Here is a 22,993-nt window from a genome sequence, read left to right as displayed (position 1 = left end):
CTGCCCTTCCCCAGGGTTACTAATATTCACTCCTTTGTAACTCCTATTAAGTCTAAACTTTCTTTTACAGGTTTCTTCAGATAGCAGTGTGGTTAGTATTTTGGAGAAATGACATCTGTGTGTGTCTGTCCAGGTGTTTTTGAGCAACTCATTTCCCACACCAAGTGGCTGTTGGTGCCATTATAATTTAGCAGTTGCTGCTACAAATGTACAAGTACAATTTCTTCCACCTTTCTCTAGCAAAAAAAAAATATGATCCAAGTTCCAAAAACTGTTCAGAAATCTAATTGACACCCAAACTTCCTTCAGGAATATCTCACTTTAAGCAGTAAGTCTGTTCCTGAAGTGTGTGCAAATAAGGATTTTGTTTTAGTTACTGTACAAATGGAATCAAGTTTTAACTATGTGAGGAATTTTGCTCTAGAACCTTCTCATGAATTGTTTTGCCTAGCGAACATGTCTGTGAATTTGCATAAGGTTTTCATTTGTCATATTCAATTAGAGTGCCATCATGCCAGTCACAAATGAAGTGTAATCATTACCACATTCAGTCAGACACCCTCAAGGGGAAAGATTATAAGTAACATGAAAGGAAGGATGAGAAGTGTTGGAGACCCTGAGGCTGGGGAAGGGGAAGAAGAAGGAAAAGGCAGTTAAATTCAGACCTGCGAGAAACATAGATAGACTAGTTCAGATCTGTTTATGTTGTCTAGGCAGTTAGTGCATAGACATGATCAGTGCTATGGAATGCAAAGAATAGCTCAGGAGATGGGTGCAAAACAAAACCCCTAGCACTGCTGTGAAACTTGGACTTTGTAATAGTAGGGTTTCCTGTAAAAAATATCAATATTCATTATAATTAGAGAAAAGTAGACCTACTCCGTAAAAAAAAAATAAATTCCTTCCAGACATCATAAAGGTTGACCCTGAGCCTTTGCTAGCATTTTGCAAACAATCCCACATATGCATTATAATGATGTGGTCAGACTCGTCATTAGCCAAAAGGATAATTCGATTTTTTTCATTTCCGTTTGCCTTACATATAGGTGGCAATTTTAGAGTTCGCAGGCAGAAGCTTTCTAATCACAATCCCCCAGCACCCCCTGCTGTTGATATAGATCTTTGCAGTACTTTAGTGTTCCTTTTAATAGCAGCCACTAAAGACAAAGAAAAAGCAAGAGAAGAAATATTTTTAAACGCTGTCGTCATGTGAAACTTCAATAGTAGGTAATGCTGGTAGCAGTAACAGTAACAATGAGGCAAGGGACAGGGAGGTCACAGGAGCATACACTGAACTGGTTTGACATTTTTTAGCTTTTTCCAGACTGGGTAGAAATCTATTAGCTATTCACATGCATGCATTGTACACTGGAAGAATAAATCTTTACCAGTACTATTGATAGAAAATAGATATAATGATATCTCATTAGAAATTAGATGCAATCAACACCTCACACTCTACACCAAGATAAATTCAAAATGGGTGAGTGACTTAAACATAAAGAAGGAAACCATAAGTAAATTGGGTAAACACAGAATAGTATACATGTCAGACCTTTGGGAGGGGAAAGGCTTTAAAACCAAGCAAGACATAGAAAGAATCACAAAATGTAAAATAAATAATTTGACTATATCAAATTAAAAAGCTTTTGTACAAACAAAACCAATGTAACTAAAATCAGAAGGGAAACAACAAACTGGGAAAAAATCTTCATAGAAACCTCTGACAAAGGTTTAATTACTCAAATTTATAAAGAGCTAAATCAACTGTACAAAAAATCAAGCCATTCTCCAATTGATAAATGGGCAAGGGACATGGATAGGCAGTTCTCAGATAAAGAAATCAAAACTATTAATAAGCACATGAAGAAGTGTTCTACATCTCTTATAATCAGAGAGATGCAAATCAAAACAACTCTGAGGTATCACCTCACACCTAGCAGATTGGCTAACATGACAGCTATGGAAAGTAATGAATGCTGGAAGGGATGTGGCAAAGTAGGGACATTAATTCATTGCTGGTGGAGTTGTGAATTGATCCAACCATTCTGGAGGGCAATTTGGAACTATGCCCAAAGGACACTAAAAGATTGTCTGTCCTTTGATCCAGCTATAGCACTGCTGGGTTTGTACCCCAAAGAGATAATGAGGAAAAAGACTTGTACAAAAATATTCATAGCTGCGCTCTTTGTGGTGGCCAAAAACTGGAAAACAAGGGGATGCCCATCAATTGGGGAATGGCTGAGCAAATTGTGGTATATGTTGGTGATGGAATACTATTGTGCTCAAAGGAATAATAAAGTGGAGTTCCATGGAGACTGGAACAACCAGAACCAGGAGAACATTGTACACAGAGACTAATACACTATGGTATAATCGAACGTTATGGACTTCTCCATTGGTGGTGGTGTAATGTCCCTGAACAATTTGCAGGGATCTAGGAGAAAAAAACACTATTCATAAGCAAAGGATAAACTATGGGAGTAGAAACACCGAGGAAAAGCAACTGCCTGAATACAGAGGTTGAGGGGACATGACAGAGGAGAGACTCTAAATGAACACTCTAATGCAAATATTATCAACATAGCAATGGGTTCAAATCAAGAAAACATGTAATGTCCAGTGGATTTATGCGTCGGCTGGGGGGGTGGGGGGAGGAAAAGAAAATGATCTATGTCTTTAATGAATAATGCTTGGAAATGATCAAATAAAATATATTTTAAAAAAAAAGAAATTAGATGCAGTTGATAATACATGCAGAACCTAGATGGAATTGCTTGCCAGCTCCAGAAAGAGGAAGGGATGGGGGGGAGAAAGACAATTTGGATTATATAACTTCAGAAAACTTTTGTGGAAATTTGTTATTACATATAATTGGTAGACCAAAATATCTTAAGAATTAAAATAATAAAAATAAACTCCCCCTTCATATTATCTCCCAATTATAGTGTTAGGTAAGTCTTAGACATTTTAAATTATTTTTAAAAATAAAAGAAATCTGGGGGGGTGGGAAATAGATGCAGTTAAATAAGAGGAAAAGACAAATCAACAACTCAATCTAGAAATAGGAACTTGGGTTGCAGCCAGGTAGTTCAGTGGATAGAAAGCCAGGACTAGAGATTTGAGGTTGTGGGTTCAAATTTGACTTCAGATACTTCCTAACTGTGTAACCCTGGGCAAGTCATTTAAACCTACTTGCCTCACTTTTACCATTCTTCTGCCTTGGAACCAACACTTAGTATTGTTTCTAAGATAGAAGATAAGAGTTAAAAGAAGAAGAAGAAGAAATGGAAACTAGGGATACAGTTTTGGCCTTTAGCATCCCATAAAGGAATAGTTCCTCAGTCTTAGCATTGTGCTTATTAATAGGCCTATCCTATTTAACCTGAGATTAGGAAATGAGTAGCAACATTAAATTTTCAAAATTGCTTATTTATTAATTATTCATTAACACCTCAAAATTCTTAAGTGACCAAGGTCCCAGAACCACTTAACCTACCTCTAATAGTGACTTGATAGCATATAAAATAGGAAGTATGTTGTTAGAGCTTGGAAACGTTCCTTACTTTCAGTAGAATGTAAATCCTGCTTTTCCTTTTTTATCATTTTCCTTGCCAAAAAAATTTTACATCACCTGAATCTGTGAAGCAGATTTCAAGATCAGTCCCATACCACCATCTTTCTGATAGCCTTTGCTATAGGTTTTTGCCCAGTGTTGAAGGTCATAGGGGTAGATCTTGATATTTATGAATCTGAGCTGTTTAGTGGGCTCTGAGCACAGGACAGTCTAAAAATGTTAAGAATAGAAAGATCGAGTGGTTTAGAAAGAAAGAGAAATTCAAATTCACAGAAGAATAGCTTAATTCCGTCTTATTTTTTAGAACCCCACAATTTTCACATTGATGTTTTTAAATGGATAAGAAAGTTATAAACAGAACAATTATAGAGTTATTAGATAATCTTCTATAAGATATTTTTAATAAGTTAATATAAATAGAAAAATAAAATGTCACTGTGATTTTTCATCTAGTCTAAGTTTTGAACATGGGATTTTCACAGGTGAGTAATGTGTGACTTGAAATTATTTTCTTAAACACTCAAGTTCTCCCAAAGGTCCTAGGATTTACCAGCAGATTTACTCATGAGAGGTATATACAAGGGAACACACATATCCCTCTGTGAAAAGAGGGAAATATCTTTCCCATAGAATATGTATCAGCCTTTATAATTGTACTTAATTGAAACTACATATTGATTAAACGTTTTTAATTCTAAGTTAGATCAAGATCTAGGGGTGAGAATTGAAAATGTTGAATGAAACTTTCTAGGCTATATAAATTGGTTATTCATCAAGAATTATTGAGTTCTGGAGGCAGCTGGGTGACTCAGTGGTTTGAGATCCAGTCCTAGAGACAGGAGGTCCTGGGATCAAATCTGACCTCATGTACTTCCTAGCTGTATGACCCTGGGCAAGTCACTTAAGCCCCATTGCCTAGCTCTAACTACTCTTCTGCCTTAGAACTAATATACAGTATCGATTCTAAGACAGAAGGTAGGAGTTATTTTTTTAAAAAGAATTATTGAGTTTTTTTCTCATGCTATGCATTTTATTATGAAGAAAACCACTTTGGAATTTTAATATAATATAATGTGCTAATATACACTCGAGACTAAAAAGTATAATGAAACTGCAATGGGTGTTGGAACACATATAATGTCTGTCTAGAATTTAGTATCTTGTTCTAATTCTTTATTTTTCATTTGTCCGTATTTGGAGATTAGCATTCCATATGTCATGATTCTGAGATTCTCCGAGAATGAAATAAAACACTTTTCCCTAATGCCCTCCTGATGGTCTATATCCTTGGGCAATTAACAAGAACCTTTTGACACGTCAATTCTCAAATTCCTTTGGGATACTATCAGACCTAAGGTCTACCTTAGGCTAATTTCTGCTTTATAGCAAATTTAATTCCAGAAATCTTCCTCTGTGTGTACATATGTATATGTCAATAACAGTTCATTTTTTCAAAATAAATATAATTCTTGTTAATGAATTGAAGTGTTGGTGGTAAGAAAATAGCTTATACTTAGTCTATTTTTCTTTTCTCTTCTATTATTCTTTGTTTGTTTGTTGTTGTTTTTTAAACCCTTACCTTCTGTCTTGGAGTCAATACTGTGTATTAGCTCCAAGGCAGAAGAGTGGTAAGGGCTAGGCAATGGGGGTCAAGTGACTTGCCCAGGGTCACACAGCTGGGAAGTGTCTGAGGCTAGATTTTAATTTAGGACCTCCAGTCTCTAGGCCTGACTCTTAATCCACTGAGCCACCCAGCTGCCCACTTCTGAAACATCCCCTGGAATTTTCTATTCCAACCTCTCAGCTAAGGACCTTGCCTCATACTTAACTGAAAAATTTGCTGCTGAGTTCTCTCTTATCCCCCTTTCACCATCTCACATCACTCAGATTTCTCCCAACCATCTCCTCCTTCATTCCAGTCTCATATGAAGAGATGGCCCTTCTTGCTAAGGCAAGCCATCCTATTCTCACCCTTGATTTTCTTAAATATCATGTTCTCCGAAAGATGGTCCTTTCTGTCATCCACACCCTCAGTAATCTTCAATCCCAGCTGTATAATTTCCTTTACTGCTATTTACAAACACTTGTATGTCTCTTGGTCTAATCATCCCTGCTAGCTATTGTCCTCTCTCTCTCTCTCTCTCTCTCTCTCTCTCTCTCTCTCTCTCTCTCTCTCTCTCTCTCTCTCTCTCTCTCTCTCTCTCTCTCTCTCTCTCTCTCTCTCTCTCTCTCTCTCTCTCTCTCTCTCTCTCTCTCTCTCTCTCTCTCTCTCTCTCTCTCTCTCTCTCTTAATCTTTACCTTCCATCTTAGAATCAATACTGTATCCCAGGCAGAAGAGCAGTAAGGGCTAGGCAGTGGGGGCTACGTAACAGCTAGGAAGTGTGTCTTGGGTCAAATTTGACCCCAGGACCTCCCATCTCTAGGCCTGGCTCTCAATCAGGGAGCCACCTAACTGCCCCCTCTCCTCTCTTTCATGACTCAACTTAAGAAACCGATCTTCAGTGAATGTCTCCACTTCCTCTTCTCCCACTCTCTTTTTATTTTATTTTCATGACGAATGGTATAAGCAGTTTTTTAATTGTAAGTTTCTTGGGAAAGTGTGCCCTAGCTTTCTGAGGAAAATGTTCTGTTGTTATTTTTTTTCCTAGTGTGGTATTTTCATTAAACGCCTCTGCATTGAGTCATGCATGTCCTCTGGCTGACTAGTAAAAAATCAGTACCCAGATGGGACTCATGAGCTATGTTTTTTGAGTGAATGTGCACACGCAAGGTAACTTGTATAGGAACAGTTGTTTTTTTCCTGAGGCCCCCACATGCAAGAAATACTACATGTGCCTCATGTAGTACATAGGAATTGTTCATATTCTATCACACAAAGCACACAATCCATTCTAAGTCTGAGCTTTGACTACAGAGCTCAGAGTATTTGAACAAATATGATATCTTTAAAAAAATTTTAATGTCATGCAAAACACATTTCCATATTGGTTGTTGTTGTAAGAGCACACTCACTCGTAGCCAAAACCCCCAAATAAAACCAAAGATACACTGCTGTGAAAGATGAAACTCCCAACAGTTCTTTCTCTGGAGGTGGAGAGCATTCCCCCTCTAAGTCTTTCAGGATCATCCTGGATCGTTGCTCTACTGAAAGCAGCTAACTTTTCACAGTTGATCATCATCCAGTATTGTTGTTACTGTAAACAATGTTCTTCCAGTTCTGCTTATTTTGCTCTGCATCAGTTCCTGCAGATATTTTCAGCTTTTTCTGAAATCATCCTGCTTATCATTTCTTATAGCACAATAGTTTTCCATCAGCATCATGTAGCACAGTCTGTTCAGCCATTCCCCGATGGATGGATATCCCCTCCATCTCCAGTTCTTTGCCAACACAAAAAAGAGCAGCTGCAACTATTTTTCTTTTCTTTTTTTCTTTTTTAACCTTTACCTTCCATCTTAGAATCAATACTGTGTATTAGCTCCAAGGTAGAAGAGCAGTAAGGGCTAGGCAATAGAGGTCAAGTGACTTGCCCAGGGTCACCCAGCTGGGAAGTGTCTGAGGTCAGATTTGAACCCAGGACCTCCCATCTCTAGGCCTGGCTCTCAATCTACTGAGTCACCCAACTGCCCCCAATTGTCGACTCTTAAACAAAATATTTGCTTAAAAATAAGTCAAAAGCAAGAATAATCATAACATCACAATTCTTTTAGCCTAGGTCACTCTCCTACTAATACATTCATTGTCTGTGGGGGAGAGCAGGCACACACAAAAAACAAAAAGAAGGTATGTTAGTGCAGAAAACCCTTGGCAAGTTCTTTGAAAAACTCACAACTCTGAACCATAGCCTTAATGTCGCTGTCCTTTCAGAACAATATGTACCAGGAGCAGCCGGGTAGTTCAGTGGATGGAGAGCCAGGCCCAGAGACAGGAAGTCCTAGGCTCAAATCTGGCCTCAGATACTTCCCAGCTGTGTGACTCTGGGCAAGTCATAGAAACTTGCAGCAAAAACATCTTTTTCCTCTTCCTGTTAACTCTTTCCCTTCTAATCTTAGCTGTACTCAACCAATATTCTTTTTTTTTATATTGAATTTTTCACTTTTTGCCTAGCCCTTACTGCTCTTCTGCCTTAGAATCAATACATAGTATTGATTCTAAGGTGGAAGGTGAGGGTTTAAAAAAATAAAGAACAATACCTATCCTAAGAATATAAACATTTTCCCTGATAGAATGGGTAGATGAGAACAATTTGTTCCAGTGGCCATGAAGGCAGCTGAAGTGGGCACGGTGGGACACTTCGAGTGGTCAGATATTGAAGATGACGAGGTCATCCAGTGCATCCTGGGGCCATCTCCAGGCATGCTGACTTCTGTCTTACCACTGGATTTCCATGACTCAGGAAGTGAAGCTAAACTTTGTGCAATCCTGCCTCACTTAAATCCAATTCAAAAGGAAGTCAAAACACCACTTGTGATGTCATTGATCTTCTTCAAAAAGAAAGGGCTAATAACACTGGGAAATGGATATTAGTAATATATATTGATTAAAGGTTTATGTATATTGGCTGCATATGTATATATATATATATATATATATATATAAAACCTTATCTGAGAAATTTAATACAAAGATTTTTTTCCCATCTGACTACTTTCCTTCTTATCTTTGGTGCACTAATGTTTGTGCAGAAACTTTTCAATTTCAAGCAATATAAGTTATCTATTTTATCTTTCATAATTGCTTCTATCTCTTATTTGTTAAAAACAATACCTCTCTATCAAGTGATAACATTTGTACAATCCAGTGGAATTGCTTGTTGGCTCTGGGAGGGAGGAGGGAAGAGGGGAGAAAAAGAAAATGAATCCTGTAAACATGGAAAAATATTTTTAAAAATTTTATTTTAATATTTAAAAAATACCTCTCCTACACATAGCTGTGAGAGGTACATAATCTGTTCCTCTTTTAATGTGTCATAGTATGATCTTTAATATTAAGGTTATACATTCATTTAAAATGTATTGTGGAATATGCTATGTTGATATAAGTCTAATTTCTGCCAGACTTTCCCCCCAATTTTCCCAGCAGTTTTTATTTTTTTAAACCCTTACCTTCTGTCTTTGAATCAATACTGTGTATTGGCTCCAAGGCAGAAGAGTGGTAAGGGCTAGGCAATGGGGGTCAAGTGACTTGCCCAGGGTCACACAGCTGGGAAGTGTCTGAAGCCAGATTTGAACCTAGAAACTCCCATCTCTAGACCTGACTCTCAATTCATTGAGCCACCCAGATGCCCCTTCCCAACAGTTTTTATCAAATAAGGAGTTTTTCTTAGATAATTTATGTTTTCCACTTTTTCAAATATTGGGTTATTGAGTTCTATTGTTTCTTATTCTCCCTTGTCTAGTCTGTTCCATTGATTTAGCAGCACTGATCAACTGGCCATATATAAGAATATGTGTTATTCTACATCTTGATATTAGAAGATAATTAGTATTCTTCATTATCACTCTTCTGGAATTGTTGTTATTCATTGCATTGATCAGAGTTCTGAAATCTTAGAAAATAGCTAATCTTTACAGTGTTGTTATTAAATAAATTGCACTCCTGGTTCTGCTTATTTAATTCTGGATCAGTTCATATAAGTTTTCCTAGGTTATTCTGAAACCATCACGCATTTCTTGCACAGCAGCCATGTTCCATTAGGTTCAAATAATATAATTTGTTCAGTGTTTCCCCTAACTGATAATCTCCCTTCAAATTTCCAGGTCTTCACTACTATAAGGAAATGGGCTATGTTCAGTACCAAAGGAAAAAATATTTTTTATACCAAAATCCTTTATATCAGGAGAGACCACATAGTCTGGGTAGGAGGAACAAGTGAAGAAACTGGAGGAAATAAATAGAAGGGCAGGCCAGAGGGCAAAATCCAGACACCCCCTTTTGAAGGTAAGCATATGGTAAGGACTGGGAGGATAGAAGAACAGCTTTTATTTATCATTTATTTTTGTATTTTAACTTAAGGTGTTTTATTTGGGGATTGCTTTCAAGAGGCATTTTCATTTTACTTTCTGCTTCTAAGAGACTTAGACATTTTCTTTTATGATTTCTTGAAAGATAATGTATATCTCACAGTTTTCACATATTACAATGATTCTTAAATTATTTCTCCTTGATCTGTTTTCCATTTAATTTGTTTTTGATATGCCTTATATTTTCTTCTATTTCTTTAAAAAGCCTTTTGACTATGTTTCAATATTTCTCATTACCTCTGAGATTTGTAAATTTTATTTTTAGTCCACTCTAATTTTCAAGGTATCTGATGCTTGGGTAATGTCTTATACCTCTTGTGGTTAAGCTATAAATTCTCATTTCATATCCTTCCTCTATAGCTCTCATTTCTTTTGCAATTTTCCCCCAATGCCCTTCTTTCTTTTCCAGTTGTTTTGTCTAGCAGTCTCTTTTCATTTTTATTATTTTCATTATTTTTATTTTATTATATTTTCATTATTATTATCTCTTATTATTATTTATTATTATTATCTCTTTTCCTTTCCAAACCCCCCCCTTTTTTTTAGCTCTATTTAACTCTTGCTACATCTCTTTCAGGAATTCTAGTTGAACTTGTATCCAAGTGTATTTTTCTTTTAGGCATTTATTATAGATATTTTGAAGTCATTCTTTTTTTCTGAGTCTGTGTCATGAGCATCACTGTAACCATAATAGTCCTTTATGATGGAATTCTTTTTGTTGTTTGCTCATTCTTTCAGTTTCCTGACTCTGGATTTTGTATAAGGGCTCAGGTGGGAGACAGCCCCAAATAGCTGCTACTTCTTTCTGTACTTCCTCCACACTCAGTACACAGCCTAGGTCTCCCATCTGCTCCTTTCCTTGAACTGTTGCCCCTACGTGCAGGTCCCTTCATTCATCCTCCCTGGATGTGTGCCCAGCACTGTGTAGTGGTTGCTGATTGGCACCTGTTTCTGCTCCCTACACATGATCAGGTCCTGCTGTGCCAGATCTGGCATCTATTCTTGCTGTGACACCCTGCCTCTGGCTGGCCCTCCTTCAGGGCCACACAAACATGTCTGACTAGACCCAGGCTCTATAGATCTTTTTGACCTTCTCCCTATGCAGATCAGGGCTTAGTGTACTTTTTTCCCTTTAGATTTTTCCAGCCAGGACTCTGTCTGGTATATTTTCTATTTTTTTTTTTTTGGTAGAGTGGTTATTGGGGAGAGAATGGCTGTTATTCTTATAACAAAAATCAGATTATATGACAAGGTTCTATATGATAAATAAGATGTCTATATATGATAATATATTGTATACCTTCCATATAAAATCAGATCTTATTCTTAAAATGGCTTTCATCATGCTGCTGAAATAGCAAGACCCTTTTAGGGAGAGACAGGAGGCAACCTTTGCCAGCCAAGTAGAATAGTCACCACCACCTTGACCACCAGCATCCCTCATATCCTAGGACCCTGAGTCCAAGAGCTTGGGGAAGAGCAGTTCTTCCAGTCCAGGACCCAAAGTCATCATTCTGGAAAGGAACCTCTGTAAGGATGGAGCCTGATAGCTGCTCGGGCTGGGGCTGAAGCCACAGCTACTGAAGACTGGGAAAAAGACTTCTTGGCCCCCAAGGCCTTGTCTTTGTTAAATGATTCAACACCAGAAACTGGTCTGATTTTATCCTTGGAAATGATAAAGCAGAGGCATTACCTTCAGCTTTGCTGCTGCTCCCCAAAACAGAACCTTTCTATCTGACGAGCAGCTGAAACCATACCTTTGTGTTACTTCCCCCATTAGATTGGTCAACTGATCCTTTCTCGTAGCTTCAACTATCACCTCGGCAAATGGTTATGATGATCACCCAAAATGTTGACATAGCAGAAATGGTACTGGCTATTCTCCTTATCTTGAATTCATTCTGTTCATCTCCACCTCATGGAGTCCCCCCCTTCCTTCAAAATACTACTCGAGCACTACCTTCTGCATGGAATTCTCCAACTGTAGTTGCCCTTCTTTTCAAGCTACCTTGTGTTTAACTTTGTATTTCTATGTATTTATTCTCCCTGTATTTATTCTGCAAATGTTTATATATCTTTGTTGTCTTCCCAGTTAGAATGTAATTTTCTTTTGAATATTGTTTCATTTATTATAATTGTATTCCCAGTGCCTAGAACACTACCTGGCATATAGTTGTTGATTGTCCTTTGTTTTCAAAGGCATGTGATATCCCAATAAGTGATTTGCTTATCAATTAGATTTAAGTAAGGCAGAATCATACAAAATCATCAGCCACGTTCTCTCTTCCAAGTCACTGAAGTCCAAAGGCAAGGCAAAAGTCAGGATGACTGGTGATGGCCCAGGATGCAGTGGATGACCTTGGCATCTTCAATGTTTGACCAAGGTCAAAGCGCTCCTGCTTCAGCTGCCTTCAGGGCTGTTGGACTTCTTGCTTTAATCTGCCCATTCTGAGGGAAGCCTTCCAATGCTTAGATATCCCTCTAATTCACAACAGGTTTAAAGGCTGTCAGTTACCCTCAGCCTGGTTTGGCCTCCGCCTAGGCTATTTTACCAGGATGTGGTCACTGCACACACTGTAGCTTCTTGGAGCCACAGGTGAGAGTTGGGTGACAGGTAGACATCAAAAGTGAGTGAACAACCCTGGTATATTGTAAGCATTTATAAATGCTTATTGATTGATCGGTTCTTTTCTGCCCCTTTGCATTCCTTGTGCCATAAAGGTGTCAGAATGTTGTTAGCTTTGTTCTATATATAGAGGAACCGAGGCAGAAAGTCATAACTGGAGTGGGGAGTCTGGGGACTTTGCCCTAATATTTTGGATGTAGAGAACATCCAATTCAGAAACTACTGATAGCACTAGCAATCCTCAGTAGTACAGAAACAATAGTACTTAGCATCTAGGTAGCAAGAAAAATTACTTAAAAGCAGCAGCTATGAGAGCAGGCTGGGTTGAGATGCTCCCCATCCCAGTTCATTGAGGGCCCCACTTACCCCATGTGCCGTTTGTGGTATTTTCCATAAGTGTAAAAATCCCTATCTATAGTTCTAGAAAAAAAGTAAAGTGGCTTACCTTTGGTCATATAGAGTATCCCCAATGGACTTAGCTGGAGTCCCAGAAGGGGACTTTCTGGGTAAGGCAGAAAAACATGTCTCCTCAAGAGGAGACTGAGAAACCTTTCCTTCTCATCTTTTAACAGAACCCCATTAACTCATCTCTTCTACTTCTATCTGGAATGCAGAGTTCAAATTTCTTTAAGCTATGAATCTTGCCTGGCAGGTAGTGCCAATTTTGTTTGCTTTGGAAGAAGACTAATTGGTTTGGTATTCTTTCTTCCCCAAGACATCTTTATACATGAGAAAAAAATTATTGGATACTTTAGATGTGTGGACCCAATGGCACAATCTACTGTGACTTCCATTCTCCTTTTTATTAAACCATGTTTGCAATCAGAAATGACTTTAATAATGTGCCTTTCAGGGCTGGAAGAAGCATGTGACGACAACTGTAGCTATTACCTCCCATGGGCATCAGCTTTATTGTCTTTTATTTTCCATTGTGTGTTAAGGACATTTCAGTTTTATAATCTGTTGTAAAAATGAATCATTTTTACTGACATCACCCTAGAACATATTTGCCCAAAGGACAAATTGGAATAGGGCTGGGCATGTTTCCAACTTGTCTCAACTATTCTTTTTCAGAGCACTGAAGGTGAAAGGTATGTTCTCTTACGTGGGTATCACCTTGGCATGTTGACAACAGGGCTTGTGCCTGGATGCTACCCCTCTGGCATAAATAAAGTACTAACCCTCATAGAAAAATATCTAAACAGAAATTCTCTAAGTCTTGTACTCACACATTTTCTTTCAAAAAGTCTAGAGTTAAATGTAGACCTAATACAGAGACAGGGATGTATGTCCTTGCTGAGAGGTGATGGCCCCAGTGACTCAGGCACTTGTAAGGTATAGAAGGTGTCTACTACCTTCATTTGCTTTCTACTCTCAACTGTCCATAGCAACTAGTGAGGGGAAAAGAAGTATAAATAGGGACCACTGAATGATCTGAGTCCCTTATGTTTTTTTAACTTTGCAACAGAGGGACAAACAGAACAAACACGTGCAGATATGGAACCAATTCTACTCCTTTGATCCCTCTCTTTCTGCCAGGCTTATTCCTGATCAAAATTCAGACTCAGCTCTACTGCTGGCAGCTGGCAGAGAGCAAGTCACAATTCTGACTTCAGAGGGGAGAAATGGAAACAATAAGCAGAAATTTAGAAGCAGATTTAGGCTCCAGATAAAGAAAAGCTTCCTTAACAATCAGAACTGGCTAAAATGGAATGGGCTGCCTTATATGAATTTCTCATCAATGGAGATTTTCATGCATTCCAGTTTGGGGAAGTTGGATTATATGACTACCAAGGTCCCTTTCAACTTTTAGACTCGGTGCATAATCCACAAATGAGTTAGTTGAGCAATGGGTATAGATTTGGGGTCCTCTCATCCAGGTAGATCTATAGCTTTTGTGCAGCTGTGCTTTATAGCTTCAAGAAAGGAAGTCCTAAGTAGGCGTATTTCATTCATACTGAGCCCATCTCCTTATTTATACAGTCCATAACTGTGTAAACACACAAGGAACAACACCTAGACAGACTTGTGGAGAGTCAAGTACACAATTTCATTTTCCATTTAAAGTCATTTTATTGTCTGGAAGAAAGCAAAATTTTTCCATGGCCACATGCTGTCTGGTCCTAAGGAAAGGAAAGGCCTGGGAAGAATACAAGGGCAGGAGCTGCTATTCCTCAGCACTCTGACTACTGAGATAGTCCTGGAGAAGGGCCTGTACCTCTACCCGCCGACTGAGTTTGGTGGCCTTGCCCTGAAAGCGGCCTTTCTTCCCAGCTCCTTTGCCTTGTAGCAATTCAGCTACCCTGAAATCCAATGGATAACAGCAGAGATGAGCAAGGCCATTCAGGAAGAGTACTAAGAAAAGCAACGTTCCTGAGTCATCCTTTACCTTTGATTATCTCCCTTCCCTTTCACAACCAAACCCTGGAAAAAGCTGCTACACTTATTATCTCCACTTTCTCAGATGTAGGATTCCAAGATGGGGCCTGGTAACCTAGCTAGGGCCAAGCTGTGGAGGGTTCTTTCCCTCACCTCCTTGAGCCCCTATTACCAGGCTCCCAGGAGGTTCCAGGGATTCCCTCCCATTGAATGCTCACTCCTCCCTCCTCTCTCCATCCAAGAATTTACCCAAAAATCTCAATTCTACTCCGGCCCACTGCTCATTTCCCAACAGTCAGAGGTAAGGGATACGGTTGATCATATTACTTGGATAAGCAAAGACCAATTATGATCCTTCTTGTAAGACAGTAGACCAGTAGGCCTTACCACATGCCCTGCCACTGTGCTCCTCAAAAGAAGGATTATTTCCTTTTACTTTTCCCTTGATATGCTTAGACTTAGCATAATGAGGCTCATTTAAGGGCATTAATAAATTCTTTTTCATTCATTCACTTTCTTCCCAACTTTTTATCCAGTTTGTGATCCCACTAGTCAATTAAAATTGTTTTTTCCAAAGTTATTAATTATCTCCTAAGAGCTAAATTCAGTGACATTTCCCCCAGTGGTCTTTCTTCTTAATGTCTCTTCAGAATTTGACCTATTGACTGCTCTGTCTGGATAAATTATGCTCTTCTTCCTGGGTCTGCATGACACTGCTTTCTCCAGACTCTTCCACCTGCCTGACCATTCCTTCTGGCTCACCTTCTCTGTCCTGCCCCTGATTGCATGTTTACCCCAGGGCTCTGTCTTGGGCCCACTTCTCTCTTGAGTGTAACCTCTCTCCTGGGGATCTCTTCAGCTCCCAATTAGTATCCCTATGCAAATGACTTCAAAATCTCAATATCTAGTCACTGCATATCTCTTGATCTTCATCTGTAACTAACTTTGCCTGGCAAACATCTTCATCTCAATATCTCAAGCACCTTAAACTCAACATGTCCAAAACAGAGCTTACTACCTCTCCTCCATCCCTACCCCAATCTTGTGGCCCTAATTTCCCTCTTTTTGTCAAGCACATCACCATCCTTCCAGTCACTCAGGTTCAAATCTGGGAATCCTCCTCCCTCTCCCTCACTGTCTCAACTCAATCCTGTCCATTCTACCTCCATGCCTTCTCTCTACGAGAATGATTCCCAGCCCCAGCTGTTGGTGCTCCCTACTCATCACCCCAAATAACTTCATACCTATTTTATATCTGCTTAGCTGTGTGCATGTTGCTTTTCTTCAGGAGAATGCAAGCTTCTTGAGGTCAGAGACTGTTTCGTTTCTGTCCTTGTATCCATCCCCAGGGCCTGGTACTCATACATGCTCAATAAATGTTTGCTGACCTGAACTGAAGGACTTCTTGCAGACTTACCTTGGGCCCAACATATCCACTGCCTCAACTGGCCCAGCAAGTAAAAAGAGCCCAGCACCTTTCTCATCCCCCACAGTTAAGAAGAGAAGGGTGTCCTAGAAGACAAGATGGAGGAATGAGTCCTGATATTCAGTGATACAGAACCTACCTATCTCCAGAACTATTCTCCCTACCTAAGGTAGACATTTCCTAAAACTTCAGAATCAAACTCTCTGAGCAAAGAAGAAAGATCTCCTCCATTTGGCCATAATGCATAATAAAAGAAAAAGGAATGGCCTGAAAGCAGCTGTAGGTGAACTATAAAAGCTTGGAGATCATTACACTTAAAAGATGACTAAGAGTGGCACTGAAAAGCTGTCTGTAATGGAGGTGGGAAGGAGAAAAGACTCAAACCCTGAATCCCACAGACAAACAATAAGGACATCCCCCTCTAGGTTCCTGTTCTGAAAGGAGAGGCATATCAAGGGATGGCAAAAGCCAGAGGTTCAGAAAGATGTGCCGCTGACATTGGAGGAAGTTAACAGGTTGTATTAGACTAGAACCAAATGTGAGGAGGAAAGGCCCTTGAGGCTGAAGGGGTAAAAGAGGGGCTAGGAGAAAGCACCTCATACACTCTCGAGGCTGAAGGGGTAAAAGAGGGGCTAGGAGAAAGCACCTCATACACTCTCGAGGCTGAAGGGGTAAAAGAGGGGCTAGGAGAAAGCACCTCATACACTCTCGAGGCTGAAGGGGTAAAAGAGGGGCTAGGAGAAAGCACCTCATACACTCTCGAGGCTGAAGGGGTAAAAGAGGGGCTAGGAGAAAGCACCTCATACACTCTCACCTCTATCCCAATCTCATTGGCAATGATGTTCATAAACTCAGAGTCACCATCTTTCCTACAACAAAAGACCATTCAGATTGAGTTGGATAGGACCATTGGGACACCTAGAATAGTTTTCAGATAAGGAAACTGAGGCCTAGGGAGGTTAAAGGACTTTCACAAAGTCACACATATGGTAAGCTAAAGAGACAAGACTCAAACCAAGGTCCTCAGACATCAGATCCAGCATAACTTCTATCATATCTCATACCCAAAGCTTGCCCATGTGAGGCATAAGAGCCTGACCTGGGCAGATACTTGGGAGAGTAGGTTGTATGCCATCTGTTGTTCCCCAAGGGTGGCTGTCCATGACCCATGAAACCTCAGACTGCTCCAAGAAAGAAAAGTATACTTGAGGGCAGAGAGAACATGATTCCTATCCAGCCTCAGCAGTTAAAGCTTTGAGTTTACTTTTTCTTAAATGGGGCTCCCTGGATATAGCTCCCTTAAATGGAGCTATTCTGGATGGCGGTAGAAGTTATGGGACTACGAAAGGGAGGCTGGAAGAAGATTCCAGGGACATGTTTCTCACCCCATCCAAACCAAGAAATCAGGCATTTGACCCTTCTCCCTCCTCCCCTTAGATTTTACAATATCATAAAGAAATCAAATAAGCACAGACTGGTCTTTCTAATACCTCTAAGCAGACCATCATCAACTGCCACAGCAGAAATGTGGGGCACCAGAGAGCCTGGTCCTCACCCCTATGGCCAATTTCTGAATCCTCACCTGTGTAATACAATCATTCCTCCCCTGTCTGGGCTGTCCCTAAGACTGTGGGCAGTGAGAACGGCCAGGTCCCTGAGGAGATTCAGGTTATTCTGAAAAGGACATTATAACTTAGCAAAGTAGAAGACAGAGAGTAAAGGTGACAGAAAAGGGAGAGACTACACACATTGGGTCCCCCACCTCACACCCCCTGGTTCCCTTCCCTCTTGCCACTGATCCATATATCTAGGGAGTCAACTCTGTAAAGCAGCTACAGAAATCAGGGCCAGACCAAGGTATTACTTATACTCTCCCTGCCCCAGGGGAAGCCCACTGTAGGACAGTATATTCCCAGCACAGCCTCCCCTCCTTGTAGCTCTGGTAAGTCACCTTCTGGAGCAGCTTGGCCGAGTTCTGCAATTTCTGAACAGCCTCTGCATGTTCCTCCACTCCACACCTGGAGAGACACAGAAGTCTGGAGACCCATCCTCCAACTTCCCACCCTACTTCCTATTAGAGTTGCCAGGAAATAGTGATGTCTGGGTTCAAACAGTGGCTCCTCCCAAGACTGAGGACTACAGGTTATTATTGTAGTGGATAATAGAGAGAGACAGTAGCATTAGGAATAAAGCAGGAGGGTGGAAGGTCATTTATTCACAAGACACCTGGGGATAAGGAGGGGCCATTTAAGAACAGCTGGCATTTGTAGATAATATTAAGGTTTGCAAAGAACTTGCATTCACTGTCTCATTTATTCTTCATAAAAATATCTGAGTTTCAGAGGGGTTATGTCATTTTCCCAGGGCCACACAGTGGTGGTGGCAGGTTTGGAACCCAGGTCTTCCTGACTAATCCCAGCACTCCTCCCACCAGGCTGTTTTGCTTGGGTGTATGTGAGGAATTCTGCCTTCAACAAAACTTCCAACCCTCTGAGCTCATCTGATCCTTGACCCAAGAGAAAGTAAAGGGATTTATTCCACATATTGTGGATGGAGAAACTGTGTCACATCCTGAATATCATTTTAAATCCACCAGAAGAAGACAGGTGCCTACTTGAGTAATGAGGTCAGAGCCTTTTGTGATCCATGGCTTCTCTCCATCCACTTTAGTACTCGGTTGCCTGTTAGAAACACTATGTTGGTCTTGTTCTTCTTCCCCTTCTCAGTACCTAGGATCTTAATGACCTGGATAGGATTTGGAAGAAATGTACAATGAAGTGAGTTCTAAAAGCAAACCGGATTCACATCGTCCAGAATAAGTGACTGGTGGGGTCCTCTGGGGGTCCTACAAGGAATCCCTCATATAGGGACTCACTCAATGCACTTTGCCTACAAAGAAGCAATCCCTAATAGAAGTGATGGGGCAGACGCTATCCCTTTGTCCATAGGATTTCAACATTTTTGAGTTTCTACTCTCTTCTCCCCAGGTCTCAGGCTCATATCACTGACAGGCCCTTTCTGGAACGCCAGTCTTTCCCTTCTCCCCACACTCCACTCACCTGCAGATCACTGAGGTTTCCCACGTGGGTACCACAGCACATATTGGAGTCGACACCCTCTATGGTGATGACACGGATAGGTCCTGCATGGTCATCTGGCAAGCCCCGGCCCCTTACCTGGGATGGATATGTGTATCTGAGCTCCTTGAATAAGCCCGTTAAGACACCCTAGCATTATCACTGGCTAGCTCTCCCCATTAGATTTTACCTTCTCCACCTCAGGATCATCTGGGCTCAGTTCCTTCACAATCACAGGCAACCGACTGCGGATCTTCTCGTTGACACTCTGCTCAATGGCAACTATCTGTTCTGGGAGGACCATGGGGCTATCCAGCTCTATTGTGCTCCGACAGCGTCCTAACTCCCTAACCAGAGAGAGTGGGGTTCATGGGATGAGAATGCAGTATAAGACTGGCAGCTTAAAGGAGTAGACTTTGGGGGGTTCTTAACCTTTGTCGTATCCCAGACTCACTTTGGCAGTCTGGTGAAGCCTTTGACCTCCCCTGCAAAATAATGTTTTTACATACATAGGATTACAAAGGGATCCAATTATATTGAAATGCATTGACAATACTGAAAACAGAAAATCACAGACATGTTAAGAGACAAGGGGTCCATCAGCCCTCAGTTAAGAATGCCTAGTTTAGAAGATCTCCTTCCCCTGTCCGTCTTTAGAAACTGAGATATCACCATACTCCATCTTCTAGGCAAACAGAAGGGCATTGAGCAAATGATAGGCAGCATTCCATTCCAGGAAATTCCTCTTTCTCTAGCCTCTATTCCTAGGAACAGAGCTGGTGAAGTCAATGGTCTGTATCAGATAATCCATTATAAAGCTACAAAGTGAAAAAAAGCCCAAGAAAATGGAGCACATACTAAAAGTACAAGTTTTTGTTTGTTTGTACTTGTAATTTCATCAGAGTAGTGGAACTCCTAGTGAGAAAACTCCCTCCACCCATGCAGTCTGAGAACTGTTTTGAAACTGATGGTCTTAGATCCTTGACTGGGATAATGAAAAGTTAATCAACTTTTCCAGAGCCATAGAGATAGTTTACATCAGAGGTAGGATATGAATATAGGCCTTCCTGACTCCAAGTCTCACCCTCTAGCCACTATCTCATGCTCTCTAATTAGGGACAGGAACTATAGTGGTATAAAGAACTCAAGAATGAAGAAAATCTATCAACACAGATTCTTTGCAATTGAATCCTTGAAGAGTTCCTAAGAGCACTAAGTGGTTAAGTGAACTGCCCAGCCAGGTTCCTAAAGTGAGTATGTATCAAATGCGAAATTCAAACCCTGGTCCAGCTGGATATGAAGCAATATGTCTAAACATAGCCCTCATGATCTTTGTACAAATGACTCTATATGAACAAAATGAATGAGAATAAATGAAAAAAGAATGCTGATGACAATCCCTTTGTAAAAGGGAGTGATTTTAAAATGAATTTAAATGTAAATATTTGCTAAATCTGTTTAGTTGGTTGTACTGTTGATGTTCAAAGTTAAGGTTTAACAAAACATTTACATTTTAAGAGTTAATACAATGCCTTTCACTCACCACGATGTGGTTTTCAACCCAAACAGGTGGTCAGCCACAGCTGTGATAAGATGCTGCCCTGGAAACCAAGAGTTAAGGAGAAAGAGAGACATGAGAAGAGTCTAAAATACAAAGATACATGCTTGCAGAGTCTGACACAGATCTCCTTACATAAATGCTTGGCTCTATGGGTATCCATGATGTTATGATCATCTAGATTTATTTCCCAGAAATAAGGCTAAATTTCTTCTCTATTTCTATCCCCTAATTACCTGAATGCTGCTGCATGTGGTCAAACCTCCGTTCCCAGTCCAGCTGCACTTGGACCTGGCTCCCTGGTGCCAGGGGAGTAAGCAGGAAATGATCTGCTTCAGATCCCCGGCGGGTCACTCTTAGCACTGGGATGTTGTCAATGGAACCTCGGTCATCAGGCTGTAAGAAAAAAGTTTCTACTATGGATTTAGAGGACAGCTATGTGTCAAAGTGGATAAAGTGTAGGGCCTGGCGTCTAGAAGATCTGAGTTCAAATCTGACCCCAGACACTTACTAGTTTTGTGACCCTGGGAAAGTCACTTAGCCCTATTCATCAGTTCCCTCATCTGTAAAATAAGCTGGAGAAAGAAATGACAAACCACTACTCCAGTATTTTTGTCAAGAAACCCCCCCATGGATTCATGAAGAGTTGGACATGACTGAAATGACTACACACCAAATGGATTTAAGAAGGGAAGGATGAAGCAGTAATTCATACTTACAGAGCAGTTTAGGAATTTAAAAGTGTACACTAACCTGTAAGAAAGGAAGCAGGATTTGTCTAGGTTACAAATAAATTTGAAGGAAAGGTGCAGTAATGAATACTCCTAGGTTACTGTCAATGGGCCTGAGCTCAAATAGTGTCTCTGCCACATATTTGTATAATTTTAGACAAGGTTACCTAATCTCTCAAGGCCTCTGTTTCCTCTTTTGTAAAATGAACACATCAAATGAGATGATCTCTGACATCCCTCCCAACTTTTAAATCTATGAGCCTTTGAAAAGTAGTTGGTTCTTTGTTGGTGAGAGTAAAATAATGCCAGAATGCCAAATAAGAGGCAGGGAGGAATTAATTCCTTCTGTCTTCCTCTTCTGCCGGATTTTAAAACATTATTATGAAAAGGGCTCTACTGACTACAGACTATCAAAGAGGTCCATAACACAAAAAAGGTTAAGAACCCCCAATCTAATCTAATGATCTCCTTTTACAGGTAAGGATAAGGAATGTTAGATCCAGAGAAATGACCCAAGGCAGGAAAGGGAAGGGGTTAATATTTCTCAGACAATAAAACAAGTCATTTGAGACACCTTCAAAGATTCCAGGAAAAATCAAAGGTTTAAAAACCTGGGATCTCCAATGGAATTACTCATTGGCTATGAGAGGTGGGAGAAAGAAGGGGAGGGAAAAAACACGAATCATGTAACCATGGAAAAAATATTCTAAATTAATTAAATAAATAAATATAAATCATGAGACTTTCTGAGGCAATCAAAAATAAACTAATTAATTAAATAAAACCTGGGTTCTAAGTCTTGGCTCTGCCACCTACTGGATTGTAACCTTGGGCAAGTCACTTCCCTCTCAGTAAAAAGAAGTGATCTCTAATGTCCACCCAGCATGAACTTTTCTCCCACCCTCCGGGAGATAACCCCCAAAAGGAGACTAAGCTTGAACATAATGTGGGGACACAGAGGAACGAGCTGGAAACGAAGTGCCTCTGGGGGCGGGGCTATGTCAGGGGCGTGGTCTGTGCGAAGAACTGCTGGAGTGGTTAGGGCACGAAGGCATGGTCTAAACTTAGGGGCGGGGCTTTCGCACCTGGCCCCCGCCCTCGGGGAAGAGTAATGTATCTTCCAATACCACGTGGTAGCCGCTTAGCTTTTCCTTGTTCTTGTGGTTTCCAGAACCATCATCAATCAGCAGTTCTGCAGGGCGGCAGGAAAGCACGGTGGTGCTGAACTGCGGAGCAGAAGGAGGGCCGTAAGGAGGGACTTACTGGCCGAGCCTGCACGCTCCACCCCCTCCCCAGCCCCCTCTATCTCGTACCCTACCCCTACACCCCCGCCCCTGGTCTCACCTCTCGAGCATAGCTGTCCCGCTGACACCGGAACGCCATTGTTGCTGGCTGCCTGGCCGCGCGGAATGCTAAACAGAAGGACCTGTCAAGGGCGGAGCTCAAACCTTCGGCAACACCTGCGTTTCCTCTGCGGCGGTAAACTATCCGAAAAGAGATTAGGGACAGTAGGCGGCGTGGGCCAAATTAGCGAAAACGGAAATCAGGGACTTCCTTCCCGGCGTTTAATAACCTTTGGCGAAGCTTTCAGAGATCG

General features: G+C 40.7%; 1 protein-coding gene across 2 annotated transcripts; it reads right to left on the bottom strand.

The window, feature by feature from the left end:
- Positions 1–14,278: 14,278 nt before the first annotated feature.
- On the bottom strand, positions 14,279–22,873 carry AARSD1 (alanyl-tRNA synthetase domain containing 1). Of its 2 annotated transcripts, XM_007482148.3 has the most exons (12): positions 22,741–22,873; positions 22,482–22,622; positions 20,902–21,061; positions 20,651–20,708; positions 19,298–19,454; positions 19,090–19,206; positions 18,645–18,775; positions 17,982–18,048; positions 17,613–17,704; positions 16,845–16,899; positions 16,022–16,116; positions 14,279–14,528 (listed from the first exon to the last, which is right to left on the bottom strand). In XM_007482148.3, exons 1-12 carry the CDS (start codon positions 22,777–22,779, stop codon positions 14,393–14,395), a joined length of 1,248 nt encoding a protein of 415 aa, XP_007482210.2. In that variant the 5' UTR covers positions 22,780–22,873; the 3' UTR covers positions 14,279–14,392. The 2 variants fall into 2 exon arrangements, with proteins under 2 accessions (XP_007482210.2, XP_007482211.2); XM_007482149.3 differs by lacking the exon at positions 22,482–22,622 and having other exon boundaries at positions 22,741–22,871.
- Positions 22,874–22,993: the final 120 nt, after the last annotated feature.

This window comes from Monodelphis domestica, chromosome 2 (genome assembly GCF_027887165.1).
Source record: "Monodelphis domestica isolate mMonDom1 chromosome 2, mMonDom1.pri, whole genome shotgun sequence".
NCBI classification, from domain to species: domain Eukaryota; kingdom Metazoa; phylum Chordata; class Mammalia; order Didelphimorphia; family Didelphidae; genus Monodelphis; species Monodelphis domestica.
Note: the sequence above shows the minus strand (reverse complement) of the source record. Positions and strands in the feature narration are given on the sequence as shown.